At 40.9% G+C, this 20,532-nt stretch overlaps 1 protein-coding gene across 6 annotated transcripts in view; it reads right to left on the reverse strand.

The window, feature by feature from the left end:
- LOC105269944 (flocculation protein FLO11) overlaps positions 1 to 20,532 on the reverse strand; it is a 35,312-nt gene continuing 14,780 nt past the window's right edge. Inside the window, exons 3-17 of one of the 6 annotated variants that reach the window (XM_011310585.1) lie at positions 15,938 to 17,671; positions 15,630 to 15,677; positions 15,201 to 15,350; positions 13,323 to 13,599; positions 12,406 to 13,187; positions 12,201 to 12,332; positions 9,737 to 10,903; positions 6,845 to 7,045; positions 6,627 to 6,710; positions 6,325 to 6,501; positions 5,823 to 6,188; positions 5,518 to 5,601; positions 1,551 to 2,522; positions 1,184 to 1,426; positions 1 to 763 (exon numbers count right to left, since the gene is read on the reverse strand). In XM_011310585.1, the coding sequence (XP_011308887.1) occupies positions 695 to 763; positions 1,184 to 1,426; positions 1,551 to 2,522; positions 5,518 to 5,601; positions 5,823 to 6,188; positions 6,325 to 6,501; positions 6,627 to 6,710; positions 6,845 to 7,045; positions 9,737 to 10,903; positions 12,201 to 12,332; positions 12,406 to 13,187; positions 13,323 to 13,599; positions 15,201 to 15,350; positions 15,630 to 15,677; positions 15,938 to 17,671 (6,486 nt within the window). In that variant the 3' untranslated portion in view covers positions 1 to 694. Of the gene's footprint in view, positions 764 to 1,183; positions 1,427 to 1,550; positions 2,523 to 5,517; positions 5,602 to 5,822; positions 6,189 to 6,324; positions 6,502 to 6,626; positions 6,711 to 6,844; positions 7,046 to 8,146; positions 8,912 to 9,736; positions 10,904 to 12,200; positions 12,333 to 12,405; positions 13,600 to 15,200; positions 15,351 to 15,629; positions 15,678 to 15,937; positions 17,672 to 20,532 lie in introns of all 6 variants that reach the window. The other 5 variants (XM_011310577.1, XM_011310593.1, XM_011310602.1 and 2 more) reach the window with 5 other exon arrangements.

The following is a 20,532-nucleotide window of genomic DNA, read 5'->3' on the forward strand; positions in this document are numbered from 1 at the left end:
ACGTCCTCCCATATATTAATCGATACATGTACACAAGCGTAATTACTACATCATCAAAGACCCCCGGAGAGTAAATCCTCTGGACTAAATAAAATATCATAATTAGATTCATTAACAAGAGATAATAATTACGTAAAACTAAAGTTTCACTAATATCTGAGTTTACACCGGAGAAACTGAAGGTAAAAAATTGGTAGAAATGCATACAATCGATGGATTTACAAGAGACATGGATAATTACACTAATCTTAACGTTGCAAATGTTTCACGAGTGCTCGGCCAATTAATAAATGACTGAATTACCCTAGAAACGTTTGCAAAGCGCTGCTCAACTCTCGATACACCTCTGCAATTAAATCCATGACAAATCGCTATTTTCTGCAGTGTGAATAATTATCTGAAGGAGAATTGATTTGTATCACCACGAGGATACAAATATCCTCACAAGTTCATTGGAAAATTTGCTAACGCCAATTCGTCACTTCCGGGAGTAATGAAAAATATCCAATGGCTTAAGGAGGATGCATCATTTACAAGGAATTAAATACGAAAAATCGTGTTTCGAGTTGAGATAATATCAGGATGAGTCAAGGGAAAATACTATTCAATTCTTCGATCCAATGATCATTAATTACATGACGAAAATGTTATTTCGATTGATTACTTTTTTTTTTCCTTCCTGTCATTCTGTCGACTAGCCAACGACCTCGGAGACTATTCGCGTGCCATTTCTCACTATCGATTGCAACTGTTGGGCTGCTCCCTGTGTAAAAAATCCAAACGTTTTTTTTTCTTTTTCATTAAAAATCGGTCGGGTGGAAAGAAATTGTTAGTCCTGGAATTATGCCAGTGGAAAAAGAAATGTCGAGAGATTAATTGACGTCTACAGAAAACACTCCCTGGAAAATCAAGTACTTTATCATTTCGCGGGAATTATCCGCAAGAAAAATTATATTCTCAGGAAAAACATCAAAAACATGTGTTTTGTAAATATTTTTCACAGAATACTCACCAATAATTAATAGAATAGGTATATTAAGGTCATAATAAAGTAATGAATGTTCTTTACATTCGTGAACTAAAAGTAATTTTTAATTTAATGAATAAACATGTCAATTAGTTAATTATTTACTTTTTCTACTGGGTTTTTCAGGACTGATAAACAAAAAAATGTTTAATTTACCGTAATCGCAGCACCAAGAAACTGACTAAAAACCCGAGTTGCCCCAATGGCGGCATTAAGCATCTGAGCTCTGAAACCCTCGGCCCCCTCTTGTCCCCTCGGTCGTTCCCCGCCGAAATTGAAATTGCTAAAAAGTGGAGATGGATAAGTAGAGCTTGGAGTCCAGTCCGGTGGTCTTGGTCTGGTTGTCGTAATTCTTCTCGGTGTCGTTTTCGGTGAGAGCGTCGTCGGGGCACCCTTCGCCTAAAAGTTAATCCATCAATCCATAATCCCTCCAGATGCAAATGACAATCACCAACAATTAAAATATACAACCATTGAAATGTAAAAATGAATCAAGATTTAAATGACAAATAATAAAACTCACGGCAAATGCCAGTTTATCCCTGATATTATTAATCGGCGTCGAGGGTCCGATTCCCTGAGACTTCAGTAATTCCGCTAGTAACGCGGCGTCACTAGGTGGTCCCGTCGAGGGGTCTGGGGCTTTCACCGAAGCTTGACCATTCAAAATGGACCTCAAGAAGCTCTCGTCATGCTCAGACACTGCAGCAGCTTTCGCTGGTTTATTCTCGTTGTTAGCTGCATTGAGAAGCTGGAGTAAGAACTTGGCGTCGTCCTCTGGTGAGAAGGTAGTGGATTTGGTTGTGGTTGTTGTTCTTGCAGTTGTCGAAGTTGTTGTTCTCGGGGTGATTTGAACGGTTGTCTGGGGTCTTCTGGTGGTGGCAGATCTGTCTGTCGTCGGCGGGGCGAGGATGTTCCTTCCGAAGATCGCCTGGAGGAGATTTGCACCGAATCTGAATGGAGGTTGCGTTGTCGGTGGTCTTGGTTGAGGTCTTGGTTGAGGTCTTGGTTGAGGTCTCGGTGATGGTCTCTGTGATGGAATGATCCTCGTGGTTGTTGTTGATGGTGTTGTGGTTGTTGATGGTGCTGCTGTTGTTGTTGATGTGGTAGTTGTTGTGGTAGTTGTTGTCCTCGTGGTTGGTGGATGCGTTGGGAACATCCAGGGTGTCTGCGTTGACGCAAAATCAACTCCATTACCAATTTTCACGGATGGTAATATTGGTAAGGTCGGTACAGGTGGTAGTGTCGACGTTACAGTGTCTCTGCTACCTGTATTGGATGGGGTGACAATGACCGTGGGTTTCCACGTCACTGATTTACTTGTGGTACTGGGAACTACTTTTCTCGTTGACGACTGTAGCAGATCAATTATTATCGGCTGCGAGGTGCTCCCGTGGGTTGGATATACATCCAGGGAATTTGGTGCTGAATTTGACGGCTGAATCGCCTTTGGTGAACGTGTAGGACCAGCATTACCCAGTGCCAGGGACAATATCTGCGGAGAATATTTCCAGGTTCCCATAAAAATTAATTACTACAGGCCCCTGCGTGCTGATTTCTTAGCGAAAATATTTTGCGCACTCGATTTATTACGACTTTATCATATCTAGTTGTAAATCGGTAGTTAAATGATATTATGAGACATGCCTGAGAGAAAAATCTGCAAATCACTCTGTAAATCTCTGTCAACCCCGGGGACAGTAAAAAAAAAAAATATCAAAACAGCTTTTTGGAGAAAGTAGATGACCTTCCGATTTTTCACACAAAGGTGCATGAATTTCAGTGTAAATTCTCGAATTAAAGGTGCGTAATAGGAAAATTCGGGATTGACAGGCTCTCACCCAGTATCTCATGAAATCAATGAAGTGAAAATTCACTGAAAGCAATAACTACATATTTCCACCGATACCAGTGCTGATAACAATGAATTCAATTAGTAAATCCAATAGTACCTCCCTCCTTTTACTTACCCAACTTGTTATAGTGAGAAATCGTGTTACTAGAATCTTCTTGAATGATTAAAAAATATATTTTAACAACCAGCCACCATGTAAATGAGACACCACGTGTTTAAACCTCAACACAAGGCATAGTTGTCCATAAAATACGACGCAGTAACTTGCGATACTGCACCAGGATAAACAAGTAGCCTTCAAGAACGACATTTGGATGACTATAAACGTTAGCAGCAGCCAGTGGCAGAGCATTAAATTAAGCATATATTTATCCGTGAATTATACATTATAAAAAAAAAGCACCAAGCGAAAAAAAGCCATGAAATACTAGAGACAGTTTCTCATGAAAGATTTTGTAATTAGCCGGTCGTATCCCCAACATCCACTAGAACGTGTCATCAGGATCGCCCGGGGCTTTGCGGTAGATGTAAAAAAAAAAACATCACGGGTGAATAATAAAAGGAATAGCTAAAGGATATAATTGAAAATAAAAGTCCTACAAAGGATCCCGAGATGGGGATAACGTGCACCCACTGACGTCATCCTCGTTACCCACGTCCAATGCCAATGGCGCGTAAAACGTTAATTATTGTTGGCGATTCACCAGAGACGAGGCGATTCGCATAATTGCCCGGTTGCACAGTGAAAAACCAGTGATTGAGGAATAAAAAATAGTTTAGACGTGGAATTTACTCAATCGTGGGTGCACGCACGCGACTGTACGTTTCTGATAGAGACCGATCGACACGAAAATAGTGTAGATAAAAAAAAAATTGAGAATTGATGAGGAAAAAAATGTACAGATGCCCGTGAGGCACGATTCAGAAGGTACAGGGAGGTCGAAACGCTTGGCAGGTGACCTCGGAGATCGTGCAATTTCTACAATCGTTTTGCGTTGGTTTATTCTGTTGAAGGGGGTTGTACAGAATTTTCTGACTCCAGGCGTACACCAGAATAAATCATGGCACGATTGTCAATTGGTAATTGGATTAATTAACGTCAATTGTTAATTGGATTATTCATCAGAGGATGTCTCAGTTATTCACGCATCTAGGATTACGTTTAAAGAATTGAAAAATCATTTGAAAAAAAATCAAATACATTCCGACAATCATTACCCCTGAGGATTAATTACTCTATTTCTTGGAATTGTGGGTTTATCAAATTGTTGATTATTTTACACTGAAATAATCACAAGGACTTTTACTGTTCATTATGGATAATTGTCGTGATAATTCATCAATGTTTTTCTTATTCCACCTCTTATCTACCGTTACTACCTCAGGGCGACGGTTTGTTTTTTTTATTTATTCACTTCTCTAGTTTCTTATACAAAGAATATGCTGCGGTTGACAAATGATAAACTATTGCAATAAATCGCGGATCGTTGGAAATAAAAAGTCGGAAGAATTTCCGTTGCGAAATGCGACGTGACAATCAAAGAAATTCATATTTCACGGGGTTGAGTGGAAATTGAAAACTTTAAGACTTGGCGTATTCGAGAAAAACGGAAGTTCGGGGATTTCCCGAACGCGCGATTTTCCACATTTATCGGAAACCAGATTAAATCGCAGATTAAATTCGCATCGGATAATTGATTAATCTCCCATTATTCCAATATCGATCAACCGTTAGTTCCCCAGTCAACCGGTAATTCTCATTCATTTATTTCCCGTAATTTTTCCACTCATGATCCGACCAGATTCCCCGAGTCATTAATCTCCTCAATTTATGATTCACTTCCATTTCGATCGGTCAAACAAACGCCCAGGGAATATGAGATAATAATATGAGATGTCCAGTGGAGAATTTAAATCGTAATGTATGATACTGTCCGCTGGCTTTGAGAATTGAATTAATTAATTGAATTTAAAGAGTTGTCTGGCGTCGGGTGTTGATTTCACGGTGATGATTAGCACGCGTGATAACGAGATGGAAAAAAAAATTGATGTTTGAGTACTCGTGGAAATATTGTTAATCTGGTGATTGTTGAGACCACAATCGTCACTGCCTCACGTCGCGAAGGACGAAGACAAGGCCGATGTCGACCATTCACCGGTGACTAGTCGCATAAGACGCTAATAGCTGTGTTTATGGTTTTAATCTCGATGTTGGGCTGATTTCGAAATAACCCACGGCGGATTTCATATCGATATTGATCTTGGTGTTAATAAGCCCACCACCTCTATATGAGTCACTATTTTATACTAATTTTTATTCACTGCCTCCACACGAAGAGAAATACTTTCAATAAAAATTAAACTGAGATAAATTTCCTCTTCCAACATATTTACTTCCCACTAGTAAATCTGTATAAATACTCTAGGATAATTTTATGGGATCGTTATGGATTTTTTAGAGCTTTCCATTTTTTTATGTGCAGTTTCTATGAAAAATTTGTAGTTTATGGATTTATTTAATTTCAATCATTTTTTTTGGATTTTGTCTTCGTGGGGGTACCGTGAGGCGTGTGGAATTGATGCAATTAGAATATTGGCTTTTTTGGAGTTGTGAGGGATTTGTCAAATTACTCACTCGGTTCGCCAGAAGTCTCTCGACGTCCGTGAGGGTTTTCGGGGTTGAGCTGCTGATGGAGTTGACGTGCTGATTCGTCTGCAACTGAATCAAAGAGAAATCAATTTTTAACAACTCTTAAACGTTTATTTTCACAGGGTTTGAAAAACATTTAAATAATATTCTTCTGGTAATTCATAAATTAATTGCATTTGCACCAGAAAAAAATCAGTTTGAAACCCGATTTAAAGGATTTGATGCGGAAATTTTGGGTATTCAGTCTCGACAAATTTTTCTCTTCGAGTTTGTCAGTAAAAAATAATTACCAACGAGTTGAGGAAAGCAATATCATCGAAAGTAGCACCAAACGGTGCTGGACGCGCAGCAGCAGTGCTAAATGAGGGTGTTGTAGGATTGAAAGTTGTTCTGGTGATTGTCACTGGAACAGTACTGGGTATCGAAGTTGTTGTGGTTGTTGTTGTGGTTGGCCCTGTGGTAGCAGTACTTGTTGTAGCTGCCAAGGTGGTCGTAGATGTAGTACTGAAAGTGGTAGTGACACTAGGTGCAACAGTGGTGGTCGTGATCGAAGTGTCTCCTGGCAAGAGAGCGTCGTTCGACATGGGGGTGAAGACCTCGGGTAGCCGATTTATGGGAGGCACCGTGATCGGCGATCTCGATGGACTCTGCTCGTCCTGTAACATAATTATGTGACCGACGTTGATAATATCTACATTGGAATCATCGTGGCTGGGATTCGGACTCTATCTCTCTACATTCGTTGAATCAGTGGTGGTGGAATTTGTATTTTAATGCGCCGGGGATACTTACGATGGTATTGGAGGCGACTGATGCTCGAATCATTGGGGACTCCGTTGTGATACCAAAGATCTGATCAAGTGGATCTTTCCAGGGGAAACCTGGTGGTGCTGTGACTTCATCCTTTGAAATTATATCCAGGGGAGGCAGTGGTCCTGTGCTCGATCCTGATCCCTCGTTCACAGCGCTCTAGTCATTAAAATTATATACCTCTATTTATGAGGGCTTTCATTTATTATAATATATAATGCATGCCTTTTAATTACATGATTGATGTTATAAGTATTAAATAAATATATTCCATGAGAACTCACAGTAACAGAATTAATATTAACACTAACGACTCTGGAATCATTGTTTCTGGATGAATCATCACTCCAATAGTTGATGAACTTCTCCTGAAACAATCCAAGTGGCGATTTCACCTCAATCGATTAGCATCAACCGTAAATCACGTTCCACTCATTTCTTCTTTCTCCATCTGTTTTTATTGTATTTAAATGCAACAACGGTGAGAAGAGGAGTACAGTACCTGTCCAATGTACACACTGCTGCGTTGACCTCCGGCCTCCTTAGTCCTGCTGACCTTGTCCCTCTCTCTGTCCTGAATAATACGACCACCCTGCGAATTGAGGCTCGAGGGTGCTGATGATGGTGGTCCCTCCGTCGTCAACAATCCCATCTCCGTTGTCGCATTCAACGATCCCATTTGCCAATTCAACGGAATATCACTCTATAAATATTGATAATTTATTACTACTTATGGTCAAGGTGGATTTTTTGCTTTTCCAGAGATAATGAAAATTCAGCGAGACGTTTGTGCATTGTAGTGTGTAATATCGAAAGATGACTAACAGATGGAAAGTGATATTTATGAATTGCCGTAAAATTATGGGAAAATGAATGGTGCTGAGGGGTGCTATGAATTTGGAAAACCTGTACAATTTAAGTGCATGATGAATATTCACAGGCATTTACAGTAAATTATAATGAGAATATTGTTCTTATCGGTATGTACATGTCACCGTTATGGCGGATCATATTTCGATATTTTTCGCTGTCCCTCGGGGGTATTTCAATGCCACTTCATTCAATACTGTAACTTGATAATCGAATAAATTTTTGGAAATTATTGGATTTAATGAGCATTCTTCTGGTAGAATTGTTAACACGTTGCAGATTGCAAGAATCGTCAATTCAGCGGTGGAAGTTAATGGAGATTGAGTGAAAAATCACGGCCTGGTGATTCTCTCCTTATCTTGAATAATAAAAATTTTAATGAGCACCGTAAAAATTTATTAATTGACACGCGTTTGAACGCGATACTTTTCGCAATATTGACTGCGACGATTTGTTAAATGACCAAAAAATTCCTGTCACCATTCAAGTGATTATTATTTTTCTCCACGTTTTCTTCTGTTCTTTAAATTGAAATAATTCGTTAACTTCCAGATAATTAAATTGAAAATAAAAAATTTGGACAATTTATTTTTTAATATTCACGTTTTGATGAGCGACTCGATGAAATCAAAAAAATTCCAAGATAAACTTTTGACATTACCCAAAAATCCATTTCTAAAAATAAAAATAAAAACAATCTCTGGGCCTATAATCTTCCAAGAAATCTCCATTGACAATCCCCCGCTAAACCACGAGTCCCCGAATTTTAGTGGAAACAAGAATTACACAAAGATAAAAACAAACAAAAAAGCGTTAAAACAGAAAGAAAGAAAAATAAAATTAAACAAATTAGAGCAAGAATCTGCAGAGAGAAGTGTTGCATGACTGTTTGTCATTAATATCTTTTTTCAAATTTAAAAAGAGAGAGGGATACCATTTGCTCGCTGGTACTCTGGTTGCCGACATTACCAACGCCCGTCAATAAAGTGGAACGGTCATTCTGATTTTGTTCATCTCCGTCGATAGTGATAGCGTTACCAGACAGTCCAAGATTTAGCTGGCTACGATTACCGCTGACTCCAATAGATAAACTCATTAAATTATCCATAATACGATTATTCCCATAAAAATTCGATTTGTTATTCCCAGGGTTAGACGTAATTGGTCTGTTAGTTATGCTTGCTGTGGTAGTACTAAGCGAGAAGACAACTTCAACCGGATTGCTCGGTGGATCCGGAATTACCGTTCCATTGGGATACTTCCGGACGAGTTTACCATCAGGAAATATCCCGAAGATGACATAAGGGCTGTCAACATTCCTGGCATCAATGAGGTTGTCCTCCGGTCGTTTTCTCACTATTGTCTTGTTAGGATAAATTCCATAAACATGATAATCCCTCAGAGGTACCACTGTAGACGAGCTTGAGCTGAATCTCGGGGCTGGGGTCATCCTGGAGGCGCCAAAACGTCCAGAGTACTGACTACCAGTGGTTGATGTTGTTGTATTAATTGTTGAAGTGACGACTGTCGCCTGAGACGACTCCTCAGGCCTCAATGAACTCGATTCTCGTTCAACTGTTGTCGCACTATCAGACTGAATAGTGCTGGAGGGGGTTGTGGGTGCTGGGGGATTTGGGGTCGTTTGGGATGGGGTTGATGCGTCACTCGCCGTCGTTTGGGCGGTTGATGTTGTTTCGTCCTGGAAACCGGCAAGTACATTAGGAGAATCGGTTGGGACCGATGAATCTGGGGACGGGGGTGGCATGGAGGGGTCGGTGGATGCCGTTGTTACATCTGCAGGGGTTGGATCGGTTTGTGGATCGGTTGTTTCGGGGGTCTCGGTCATTTGTTCGGTTGTAGAATCTGAATTAACTGTTGTAATTTCAGTTGTGGCATCTGAGATATCTGGGGTGGTCGTTAGTGTTGTTGATTCGGTTTGAGTTGTTTGAGTTTGAGGGACTTGAGTTGTTTGAGTTGTTTGAGTTGTTTGAGTTAATTGAGTTATTTGAGTTGTCATTTCCCCAGTATTCGGTAATGATGGGGTCGTTTCAGGGGATGGAGGTTGTGATGAGGCTTCAGGAGTTGTTTCATCATTTGAAACTTCTGGAGTCGTGGGATTGTCTGTTTGTGAAGCTTGTGTTGTTTTTGAGCTGTTGAGCTCTATTAAATCTTCTAGAGTTGTATTCTCTACAGTATTATTCGTTTGACCTAGAGTCTCTACTTCTAGTGTTAGATCTCTATCTGTGTTATCTAGGAAGCCACCTAACATCTGGGCCGGGTCGTCATTTTTGACGGACGTTGACTCGAGGGTTTGCGATTGCGATGAACCACTGTCGATGTTGAAGACACTCATTAGTCTCTTCATCATTGCAGTTAGGAAAGCCTCGTCGATGTCCGGGGTAATCACATCGTTACCCGTGGAATTTAAATCGCGAGGGGTTGTGCTTTCGGGTATTTGGGTCGTGTCGATCTCAATTGTGGATGATTCGGTTGAGATTGATGTGCCCTCCTGGGAATCCATTACCTGATTTGTCGTGGTAGATTCCAAAATTTGAGAGAGGATCGCTGGTGATGAGGCTTCAGGGGTTGTTGCAACGGATTCTGTAGACTCCACAGGTGCAGGTGTTGAAGATTCCATTGAAGTTGTAGTTGAAGTACTTGCAGCAGTAGTTGTTGGAATTGCAGTTGTCTCCGAAGTTGTTGGAAATGCCTCCGTTGTTGTCTCGATGGAAGAAGACTCTGAAGATGGTGCGATCGTTTCAGGAGCTTCAGTGGTTGAAACAGTCGATGACTCAGTAATTGAAACCGTCGACGATTCAGTAATTGAAACAGTCGAAGATTCAGTAATTGAACCCGTCGATGGTTCAGTAATTGAACCCGTCGATGGTTCAGTAATTGAAACACTCGATGATTCAGTAATTGAATTATCTAGATCAGTCGTCGTCTCTACTGACGACACCATCGAGTCAATCAGACTCCCCATGAGAATCTCCATAGGTTCCCTCGTTAACGAGATCATATTGATGTCTGGAGTTAAATCTGTTGAAGCTACAGATCCTTCAGTCGTCGTCGGGTTTGTCCCATCATCCACTTCATTACTTAGTTCAGTAAATGAACTATTCCTTTCCTTATTTACATCGCCATCCAAATCGCCATTTACCTCGGTATTTACAACAGTATTTACATCAGTATTTACACCGACCTCAGGCATTCCTGAAGAAACCGAAATTGTATCGTTACTCGAAAAAGTGGTGGATGCTGTGGAAGCTGGGGAATCTGTGGAATCTGTGGTAGATGTGATTTCTGATGTGGATTCAGTGGTTTCAGGAAGAGCTGCGCCGGTGGTTGTGGCTTCCGTGGTATCTGGACTAGTGGGTGTAATTGTGATAACCGCAGTGGTGGTTTCTGGGTCTGGGGTACCATCTACATTAGTTAAACTATCAATCGTTGTTACTGGCACTACACTTGTCTCTATCGTTGATGTTGTGTCATTGTTAGCGTTACGCGTTACGTTAGGGTCAGTTTCGTTATTGGTCGCTACCTGCGGTACCGTATCAATTTTTAAACGACTCGGTGAGTCGGTCGTTTGCTCTACTTCGTTGGTTATACTAGCTGATTCCAGGGCCTGGTAAAACGTTATGACTTTGGGCTCGCCGGGACTTGACACTGATATTTTGGGTGATCGATCGTCCTGGGAACAGAAACGGGGTGCGGGTGCTGTACACATTTACATGGGTGAATCATGCAGTGGTATTTACGATTGTTAACACTTCAATCACGTCGATTTATATTTCATATTTATTTATTAATTGTGAATCCCGTTGTTGTCGCATCTTTTATCAATTTACTAGGCATGATAACATCGTATTCATGGAAATGATCAATCGATCCATTAGCCATTGCACGGAGAAAAATATTCAATAAAAATTTTGTGTCCGCAATTCCGGAACGAAATCTCGTTGTAAGAAATTTTACGGAAATTTCACGTCATTTCTATCTCAAGTCGCGGAATTTTTCCGCGGCGTTCCGTAATTTTTATCCGAATTTTCTGTGAAAAATTATACCCTCACTTTTCCAGTCGATTCCGTAATCGGTAAGCGACCGGAAAATTCCGTCATTTTTACCAAATATTTCCCCCTGTGTAGGAAGACGAAGAAAAGATTGACAATGATCACAAAAAAGATTATTTTACGCATCTTTTGGTTTTCCCAATTTAATAATCGATTGAAAGATGGGAAATTGAATTCCGGGGAAAATAAACCTGAAAATTAAATTTCTCTCGTATCTGTAAAAATTGGATTTATATTTACAGTCCAATTCTTCATAACGGGAGTTAACTGTAATCGATTAATCGATCCATTGATCATCGATCTTCTCCTAGAATTTTTTCTGTACGAATTCTGGAAAAATTTCGTGAACTCATCCGTAAATGTCCGATTTTTCTCTATTATTTACATGCATCGACAAATTAACGGGTTAAAACGAAAGCTTTACACCTGCAGTATCATTAAATAAAAACAGTAAAGACTCATTGAAATTGTTAGTAATTCAATAATGGAGATAATATTTTCCCCTGATCCCCTCATTCTCCACCGTCTATATTTCATCCACCCACCAATGCTCTAGATCTCACGGGTCAAACTGGTGTTTATATATCTGTTGTTTCATTATTATAACGAGTTGCTCGAGTTTAAGTGCTGGCGTGTGTGTGACGCGGTCTTAACGAGAGCGAAACGAATACTTTCACTGGTGCAAGTGGTGGGGTTTATCCTGGTGGGAATAAATGCACGTGTCCTTGCAAGAAATTTCAAATTTCTATCATCAAAAAAATTCTGATTCCCCTATACAGGACAAGACTAGAAAAATCATTCCAAATATTTCTACGAAAAAAGAGGAATTAAAAGATAAAAAACGAGAGTGCTGTGAAAATTGACGAAAAAAAATGTAAAAGTGATTTTAAAAAACCCTGAAGGCACGATAAATCCTACCTTTGTTGATGTCAGTGGAGTGGTGGGTCCTGATGAATCAGAATCACTTGGTTTTCTCACGAACAATTCAACCCCGCGATATCTGGCACTGAATCTTGCTGGGGAACCACTTGGTGTCACTCGCATTGAGTTCTAAAAATTATCATGATCATTGAGCGCAAATTTTAATTACAGAGCAGATTGATTTTAATAGTAATTAACTTACTCCAGGATCAACCGTGCTGTAGGGAGCTGAGAAGATTGGTGTTCTGTTGCCTAAAGCACTCAACAAAGGTGCAACAGTACTCCGGAGTTGCTCCAATAAAGTACTATTGGAGCTTATCAGGTACGTTGTCTTCGCGGGATTGAAGATATTCGAATCAGAACTAGCGGTGGTGCCACTGCTGCCTCGGTTACTCAGGGAGATACCCGTCGAGTTCCCATCACCAGAGATAGTCCCATTGGAAAGTGCAAGACTCACCGTAGGTTCCTGTCTTGCCGATCGCTCCGAAGAGCCCGATGACTTCACAGATGAGTGGAATTTCTGGACCTTCGGGGTTATCACGACACTACCCGACTCGGTCGATGAAGAAGAGTTCACAGCGCCCTCTGAGTGCCGACGATAGGTCGCAGTTCTGGGACGGGATTCCCGGCGTTTTATCGGTTGCGGTGGTCTCTCCGTTGAGGACCGCGAAATTTCAGAGGATCTCGATGATTTTGATGGTGTAAAAGATCTCCTCGTCGCCGAAGACTCGGTGGACTCCGACGACCTCTCCGAAGGGTCTTGCCAGTTTTTGTCAAGGTACGCAGCATTCCAGTGTCTAGGTCTTTTGGTTGATGTCGGGATCTTCAGAATGTGTGTCACTGTCTCTGGAGAAGATGATTTAGTTGTGACTTCGTGGGAGCTCTGGGAACGTGACCTGGGGGTTGTCGGTGCACCTTCGGTTGACGGATTCTTCGATCTTTGAGACAGAACCCAAGATTTCACGGTCTGCGTTCTTACGGGCTCTGGTGTTGATTCGGGAGAGTAAGGGATAGTTGCTGTTATCAATTCATTATCATCATCACGTTTCTTGTCTATCCGATCTTTACGGATACTTGTGGATTGTACTACTCTGATATTACTGCGGTGAACGCTCTTACTTGTTCTCGTGTAGGTTTTCGAAATTGGGGCGGTCGTCGGTGGTTGTGGAGTTGTTGTCGAAGTCTTCGATGAACGTTTACCTGTCCGGGATCCTTCACCCGTTGATTCAAACGATTTCGTGATCCTGCTGATGTTTCTCGATGTACTCGGTGCTGCTTCATCCCCTCCCGTGACTTCCTCGCTCTTCATATCTGGCTTTATCAGCTTCCTCGCATTCGCCAATTTTTCTCTAGACTTTGATGATATCGGGACACTCAGCTGGCGCTTCTTCGAACCCTGAAAAGTCTTCGGTTCGTCTCTAGAGCTCTCAATCCAGTCACCGTTCATGCACACCGAAGCTATTCCGATGATTTAATCTTATTTTTTGTTAGCAACCGGAAGCCAACGATATTGTTCATTGATTAAAGCCACATGCACTTTTATTATCGCCAAGTCACAGTGTCATATCAACTGCGATTGTTGGATATTTATTTTTTCTGAGGCTTTAAATAATTCATCGCACTTAGATACATAATTAGACTCAAGCAGCATGCTTTATCATCCAGTTCTTAACTTCACCATCATTCACTCCACGATGAACACTCGAGGAGAGTTCACTTCCTCTCCCAGGAAGTGAACTTATGTTGTGTTTATGATAAATGATTGATATTTATTCATGTAATTTTGTTTATAGAGTGTCCGTATTTTTATCTTGTGGATTCTCCGATGCAACGCGATATATCTTTTTAGGAAAGGTTTAGTCGGGGTACTTGAGGTCGGGGGGGGAATTGTTACGGAAGTATGTGCCAATCCGGGATATCAGTGGCTGGACGACGGACCACATTTTCATGGCTGATGATAAAAACTGAAATAGTTAAGGTTTTCTGTATCTGACCGTTCGCTGAGCCCTCATGACTGGTAATATTTACAACAGCTGTGGACATTCCATTAAATTTCAATGGGAATATCTAGAATTCCGTGTGCGAGTTAAAAATGGATAATGCTGTAAAGACCAATTGTGTAATAATCTGTTTCTGGTTTTAGTGTACTCTCTCTATCTCTCGATCGGCCCGAATCGTGTTCACCTCGTGTCCACCTCGATAGCACACATACACTTGTAATAACTCTCGAGTACTTTCTCCAGGAGATTGAGGGGAAAAGAGATCAACGGCCACATGATTAATGCAGGCGGGGCAACGCGGATTCAATGGACCTGGGGGATCTCCGATAGTCGCTGAATTATATCCTTTCTCGTTTGGGATTTTTGGGGAGAGGAATGGGATCATGTGCAAGCCAATTGGGATAAATGATACGTCAAGCCACGTGGATGCTCTTGCAAAATCAGGAGAAGAGGTAGAACGCCCTCAATCGGTGCATCTTCCTCCAATTTTGAGATATTAATCAAAAAATTGCGAGTGGAAGAGCCCGACGTGCACTGGTGGAGAATTATACTCGCTATTTTGAGTAATAACTTGATTTGTGACGGAAATTTCGAGGAATTTTTAAGTGCGAAACGTTTTATCTCTTGATCACTGAAATTGCAGGGGACAAATCTGAAATTCGCGATCATTGCGCAAATATTTGAATAAATTCAATTACTTCAAGTTCTCCCTCTCCCAAAAATTAGCTCATTACCATGCACCTATTTCTTCTCTCCCTTCACGTCGAAATAGTCACCGGAATCGTTTGTAGTGAAAAAAAAAATGCCAAAGTGTAATAAAAAAAAATATTATCCACCTGCCAGAGTTAGAATGACAATGATCCCCATATGCCAAACAAATAATCGATTGCAAAATTTCCCAAGCAAAAATTATTGCCCAGTCTCAATCGGCAACTCCAAAAAGACAAAAAATCCCCGATTTAAAAATCATCCCGAGCATCAAGAATGAATTTCTTACATCGGTTGCCTCCTCAGGGTCCCCTAACGGAGTCGTCACTACCGGAAATGGATAAACTGTCGCCGGAAATTGATCATTTTCCGGGAATTCACTGTGGATATCTTTTTGGTCGACCGAGCGTGAGTGTCGGATAACTGTCATCATTACGTCCTATATACGAGTCGGGAGAATAAATAGCGTCTTAATGTGTTATCCAACTAATTTCTACTAATTTGTCCCCATTCTGTAACTTTCCATCGTAATTATGTTTGAGTAGAGGCACCGAAGCACCGAAAATCGAGTTAAGATTATTATATAGAAAATTGAGTTAAGATTATTCCTCTTTATTAAGTTCAATAAAAAGAGACTCGATGTATTATCAAGGCGCTGGATTACTCTGTTCTAATTACTATCAATTATTAATGGAGTTAGTCATGTAAAAGTACTCACTTCTGTTATCCTAGAGCCACCGCCTGGACCATCCTGATCAGATCGGTTCTGCAAAAGATCAAAATTTCACACTTCTTTCTTCAGACCTTCAGTCCTTCCCATTCCCCATTCCCCCATTTTTTTCTGACTTCTCATCGATTTCCTTCACTTCCATCTCTTCTCTAGTTTCTTCCATTTCATCTTTCGATTATTCCACAAGACAATACCTCCATTTTTGTTTAAAATTCGGAACAATAAAGTTTATTATCTATCAATCTATCCTGTGACCTTGAAATTCATTGCAATTATCGCCAGATATTTAAACTCACCAGCTTCGCCAGTTTGGCCTTGAATTCGGGAGGATAATTATCATCGGGAGTGATTTCCCTATCAATTTTGAAGACCACTGAAGCAATTTGTCTACGAGGTGGAATTTCATTGGCCATCACCGAAGGATTTGCTCCCCCAGCTTGTCCGCCATCTGCATAATTATGTGGTCGCCTCTTCAGGGTCCATCCAGGGTTTCCATTCGTGGGACTCCCCGGGGGTGAACCAGGGGCTGTCCCTGAATGAGGCTTCCTCCCTCTGAATCCCAATCCACGATTGAAGTAATCCTCTTTCGGTGCAGAAGCTTGGGTCTGATTATTCGGTGGATTTGTCACTGGTGCCTGTCGCCGTTTGTTCAAATTCTCTTTCCCATCTCCATTGGGGGATGACGTGGGGAGGGCGATTGGAGACACCTGTGTCGACGCTATCAACGATTCTGAAGCGACGAATTGAGGTGTCGTGTCCAGGTCTGGGTGAGCCCCTGTCACTCCTGGAGTTGTCTCAGGAAATCGAGTTGTCGGCTCCGGAGCAATTTCGTGTCCTGAAGATCGAAGTTTCTCGATTTTCCCCCCAGTTTTACCACGAGACTCGCCCTTCGATGATCGGAATTTATCGGTCTTGATGGAGACCTTCGGTTTTAATGTGTTGGTCTCGATCTTTGGTGATCGTGGTTTTGGAATTTCTGAATTCGCTCTGAATCTCAGGATTTTCTCCGAAGACGTCACCGATTTCGTTGTCTTATCCTTACCCGGAGACCTAGTGGACGACTCAGGATCTTTAGATTTTTTATCCGAATGCTGTGGTTTCTTGGATGTTGGCTCGGATCTTCTCCCGTGACTACGAAGTTTTGCTTTTGTATTTCCAGGTGGTGGTCTGTGAGAATTTATTTCAGTTTGCACATCCTCCAGTGGATTGAAATTCTCAAATTCCCCAGGTGTGAATACTGAGTACTTCAGAGGACCTCTTCGAGAGTACTCTGTAGATTCCACAGATGTTTTTCTGGGTGGTAAAACGGTGATGCGTTCTGAGGTTGAGGTACTTCCCAGAGGTACTTCAGATGACACATCAGGATTGGGAGATGATGAATCATGTCTTCGAGTGCTTCGTTCGGTGATGCGTCTTCCTGGGCCTCTGGGGGTTGATCTTTCCTTACTAGCCGCCTGCCTTTCAGTGCTCCTCTCAGTGATTCTCCTAGAAGAAGATCTTCTGGTTTCACCAGAGTCTCTAGTTCGGTTTCTTCCTGATGGTATCGACCTAGTAGTTGTGGTTGAAGTCTCTTCACTGCTTGTTCTCCCCCGCTGCCTTCTGCTCACCAATTTAGGACTCTCGTGAGGCAGCTCCAGATGAACATCACCCTCCAATCTTCTTGATCTTCTATCTTTGCCCTCTGGTATGTACCTCCTGTCATTACTCGCTGCATTAGCCAAGTCCTGTTCGGGCACCTGTCCCGTTGATGGATATCTCCTCACCCCAGACCTTGATCCCTCTCTTCTCCTGGAAATATTCGCTGCTTCCTTCACCTCAAAATCACGATCACGCCTACTCCTCAGGGTAGTTGTTCCAGTCTTCTTGTCATTCGCTCTTCCTGATGATGGAGTAACCGCGGGCTTTCCTCGACGGCTCGACCTCCATTGAGAGGAGAAAGGCTGAGGAGAGGTCTCAGGTGTTTCCTCGACCTTCGGACTGAAACGAGAACCACCTCGTGGTCTGATTGTTGTCGAGGGCGATACATCGACCTGAAAAGTTAACAAACAAATGCCAGGAGTTGTTGTAAAGGTAAATAGTGAATAAAAATTATAAACAGTTATCAAAAAATTTCCATCAAAATTCTGACCACCGATTTCTCTCGATTGTCTAATTATCCTAATCATGACAGATTAAAAAAAAATTCTCATTACTCCAATCATGTATTTATCCGAAACAGCTCCACTAGCTCCAACAGAAATATGCTCGCCTTCGATATCCTTTCTAATCGACGCAAGAAAATACCAAAACCAGATTTCCATGTGAAATTACCTGGAGTTCTCCTGGAGTTCTCAAGCGATAGCTGAAAATAATGATAAATAAAACTCATCCCGAGACCCAGTGCAGTTATTAATCGAGAAATCGATAGGTCGTTGTGTTGCAACCGCTGAATCGTCATTAAAATAAATTGTGCAGTGATCATGGAACGAAAAAAAAATCCCAGAGGTCCCAGATCAATTATTTAATAACACCCTTCACCTCATCTCCATATTTCGTGGTACCCTGATCTTCAGCCTCGTCTCTTGGGAAATCGGGGATCCAGCAATCACCAATTTGAGATGTCAATCAGTCCCACAAATTCCACAGGCCATTGAAGTCGTGTGAACGTCATAAAATCGATTTTTTTACCCAGTGATTAGGAGATTCGAAGATCGGTTATTAGTCGATTATCGGTGAAACGTAATGACTGCTGGTGGATGATGAACTGATCACTTTGGATCCTGAAAATATTTCCTCATCGCGAATTATCCGTGGACAAACGGCGAGAGGAATTGCCGATTTTTCGTGCCTCCAGGTGTTAAGAAAATGATAAATAAATCGGTACGTACTCCCCATTGGCCAACACTTCGTAATTGCCTCTTTCTGCCTTTTGTGTAAACGATTTACAGTTATCACAATTGCTGGGTAATTATCGCTCATGACTCACTGGATCATTGAGCGAGGACATACGGTAGCTAAACCCTAGATTCAGTCGAGAAATAATGAAACTGTTTGAGTTACGTATCATATCGGTATTATTCTGCTATTACCTCGCGTTAATGAGGGGCTCCGAGTGAAATAATGAAAACACCTTTTCAGGGAAATGTTTCCAGGTTTGGGATACGTTTCTTCGGGTTATGAAGTCAATTACCCTCAGGATAATTACATAATTTTGGAAACCCTCATTTGCACATCGAGTGGTTCGTCGATGAAGTCATTTATTTTTTTTAAAGCGATTCCAACGAAATTCTGGAGTGATTGGAACCAGTTTTCAGGTGCTACTCAGACAACTCAATCAAATGTTTCGGGGATTAATTGGAGATCAAGGCCAGAGGAGCAGGCCCAATGGAGAGTTGTGATTGGTCTTATTTCGGTGGGTTATTTAACAATTTTGTTTAACTTTCAGTCATGGTTTTGGGGTTGATTTCAACTTTCAATTGACAAGGACGTCTGGGGCATTCAGATGTCCCCTGGTGCTCTGGAAGGTCTCCAAGGGATTCAATTTACTCTCAATCAGGTCTCTTTGTTGATTAATTAATAATTAATATCTGCTAGCTACTCAGCACTTCTGAGATCAGAATAAATAGATTCTTGAATCCCTTCATTATTTTATTAGTATTTTTCCGTAATTCTCACGCCGAATATTCGAATGACTGATTGATCGTGATGAAAGGAACATCTAATTATCCCATTGGGATGAAAATCGTGCAACTAATGCGAGGGCTCTAATTACCATTCCTCAGTACATCATAAAATCCAAGAAAATCTTCTCACAATCCGTGTGAAGGAAATAAGAATTTTTTGCTGTTATTGAAAAATTGAAATCGAATGGAAAATTTTTCAATTTTTTAAGGACCGATCGTTTGTGGTCTCTTCTAGTTTCAATGCTAATCTGCATTCTCTTTGAGTCATTAATTAATCCATTACTCTCCTTGTTCGGACATTTTTACCAGTGAAAGTCACTGAATAAACTGTTGTGCATTATTAGAGCTCATTGGCTATAGTAAAATTAATTATTGGATTGTGGAGAAAGTGGGCCAGTGGTTTTTAGATGCGGTACCTTCATGAATCATTAAAAATTTACCTCAAGTACTGAAGGAGAAGGAGAAATTTTAAGCGATGGAAAATGACAGCTTTGATTTATGGAATAGATTTTTTGGGGGCAAATTATTGCGGTGGAATTGACAATTAAGGGGAGATATTTGGATTGCAAACAGAAAACATTGAAAACTCGTTCAGAATCAAAGTGAAGGGCGTGGTTGTGGTAAATTGGCAGAGAGGGTCCTTTCACGTACGTTATATGAGGCCCACTTCAATGAATTGTACAACGTTTTGCTACCGAGTGCAACTTTCAACGCCTCAAGTACAAATTTCAATGGAAGAAACAATGAAAAATATTTATAAAGAAACACGGATTTAATTTATTATGGAAAAAGTTGGAAACGGGAATTTTGTTGGGTGAAATGGATTAACTGGTGGAAAGTGTTTCATGGAATTGATTCTTATTGTTTTTACTTTCTGGGGGAGCTATTGCGAATATTATTATTACATTTTACATTTTAATTTCAATTCCTCAATTTTTGTTCATAAATCCTAAATAAACCCATTTTTACCCGCAATTTTCCACGCATTTATTTATTTAGGAAATTTTTATCGTCAATCAGAATTATTTTTATATTTTTGTTGAATTGATTTTTTTTTTTTCGCAACTAGTGGCCATCAATCTCTTCGAGGGTTTTGTCAGTGTTGATTTATGATGTAGACTAGATTATATTTAAATATTCACGGATCTCACTTTCTAGTTCAAAACTCATGGGACAAGGCCACACTTTTTACTCCTCATCATCATTCGCATAAATGCAATGTTTCGTAA

Source organism: Fopius arisanus, unplaced genomic scaffold (assembly GCF_000806365.1).
Source record: "Fopius arisanus strain USDA-PBARC FA_bdor unplaced genomic scaffold, ASM80636v1 scaffold00003, whole genome shotgun sequence".
NCBI classification, from domain to species: domain Eukaryota; kingdom Metazoa; phylum Arthropoda; class Insecta; order Hymenoptera; family Braconidae; genus Fopius; species Fopius arisanus.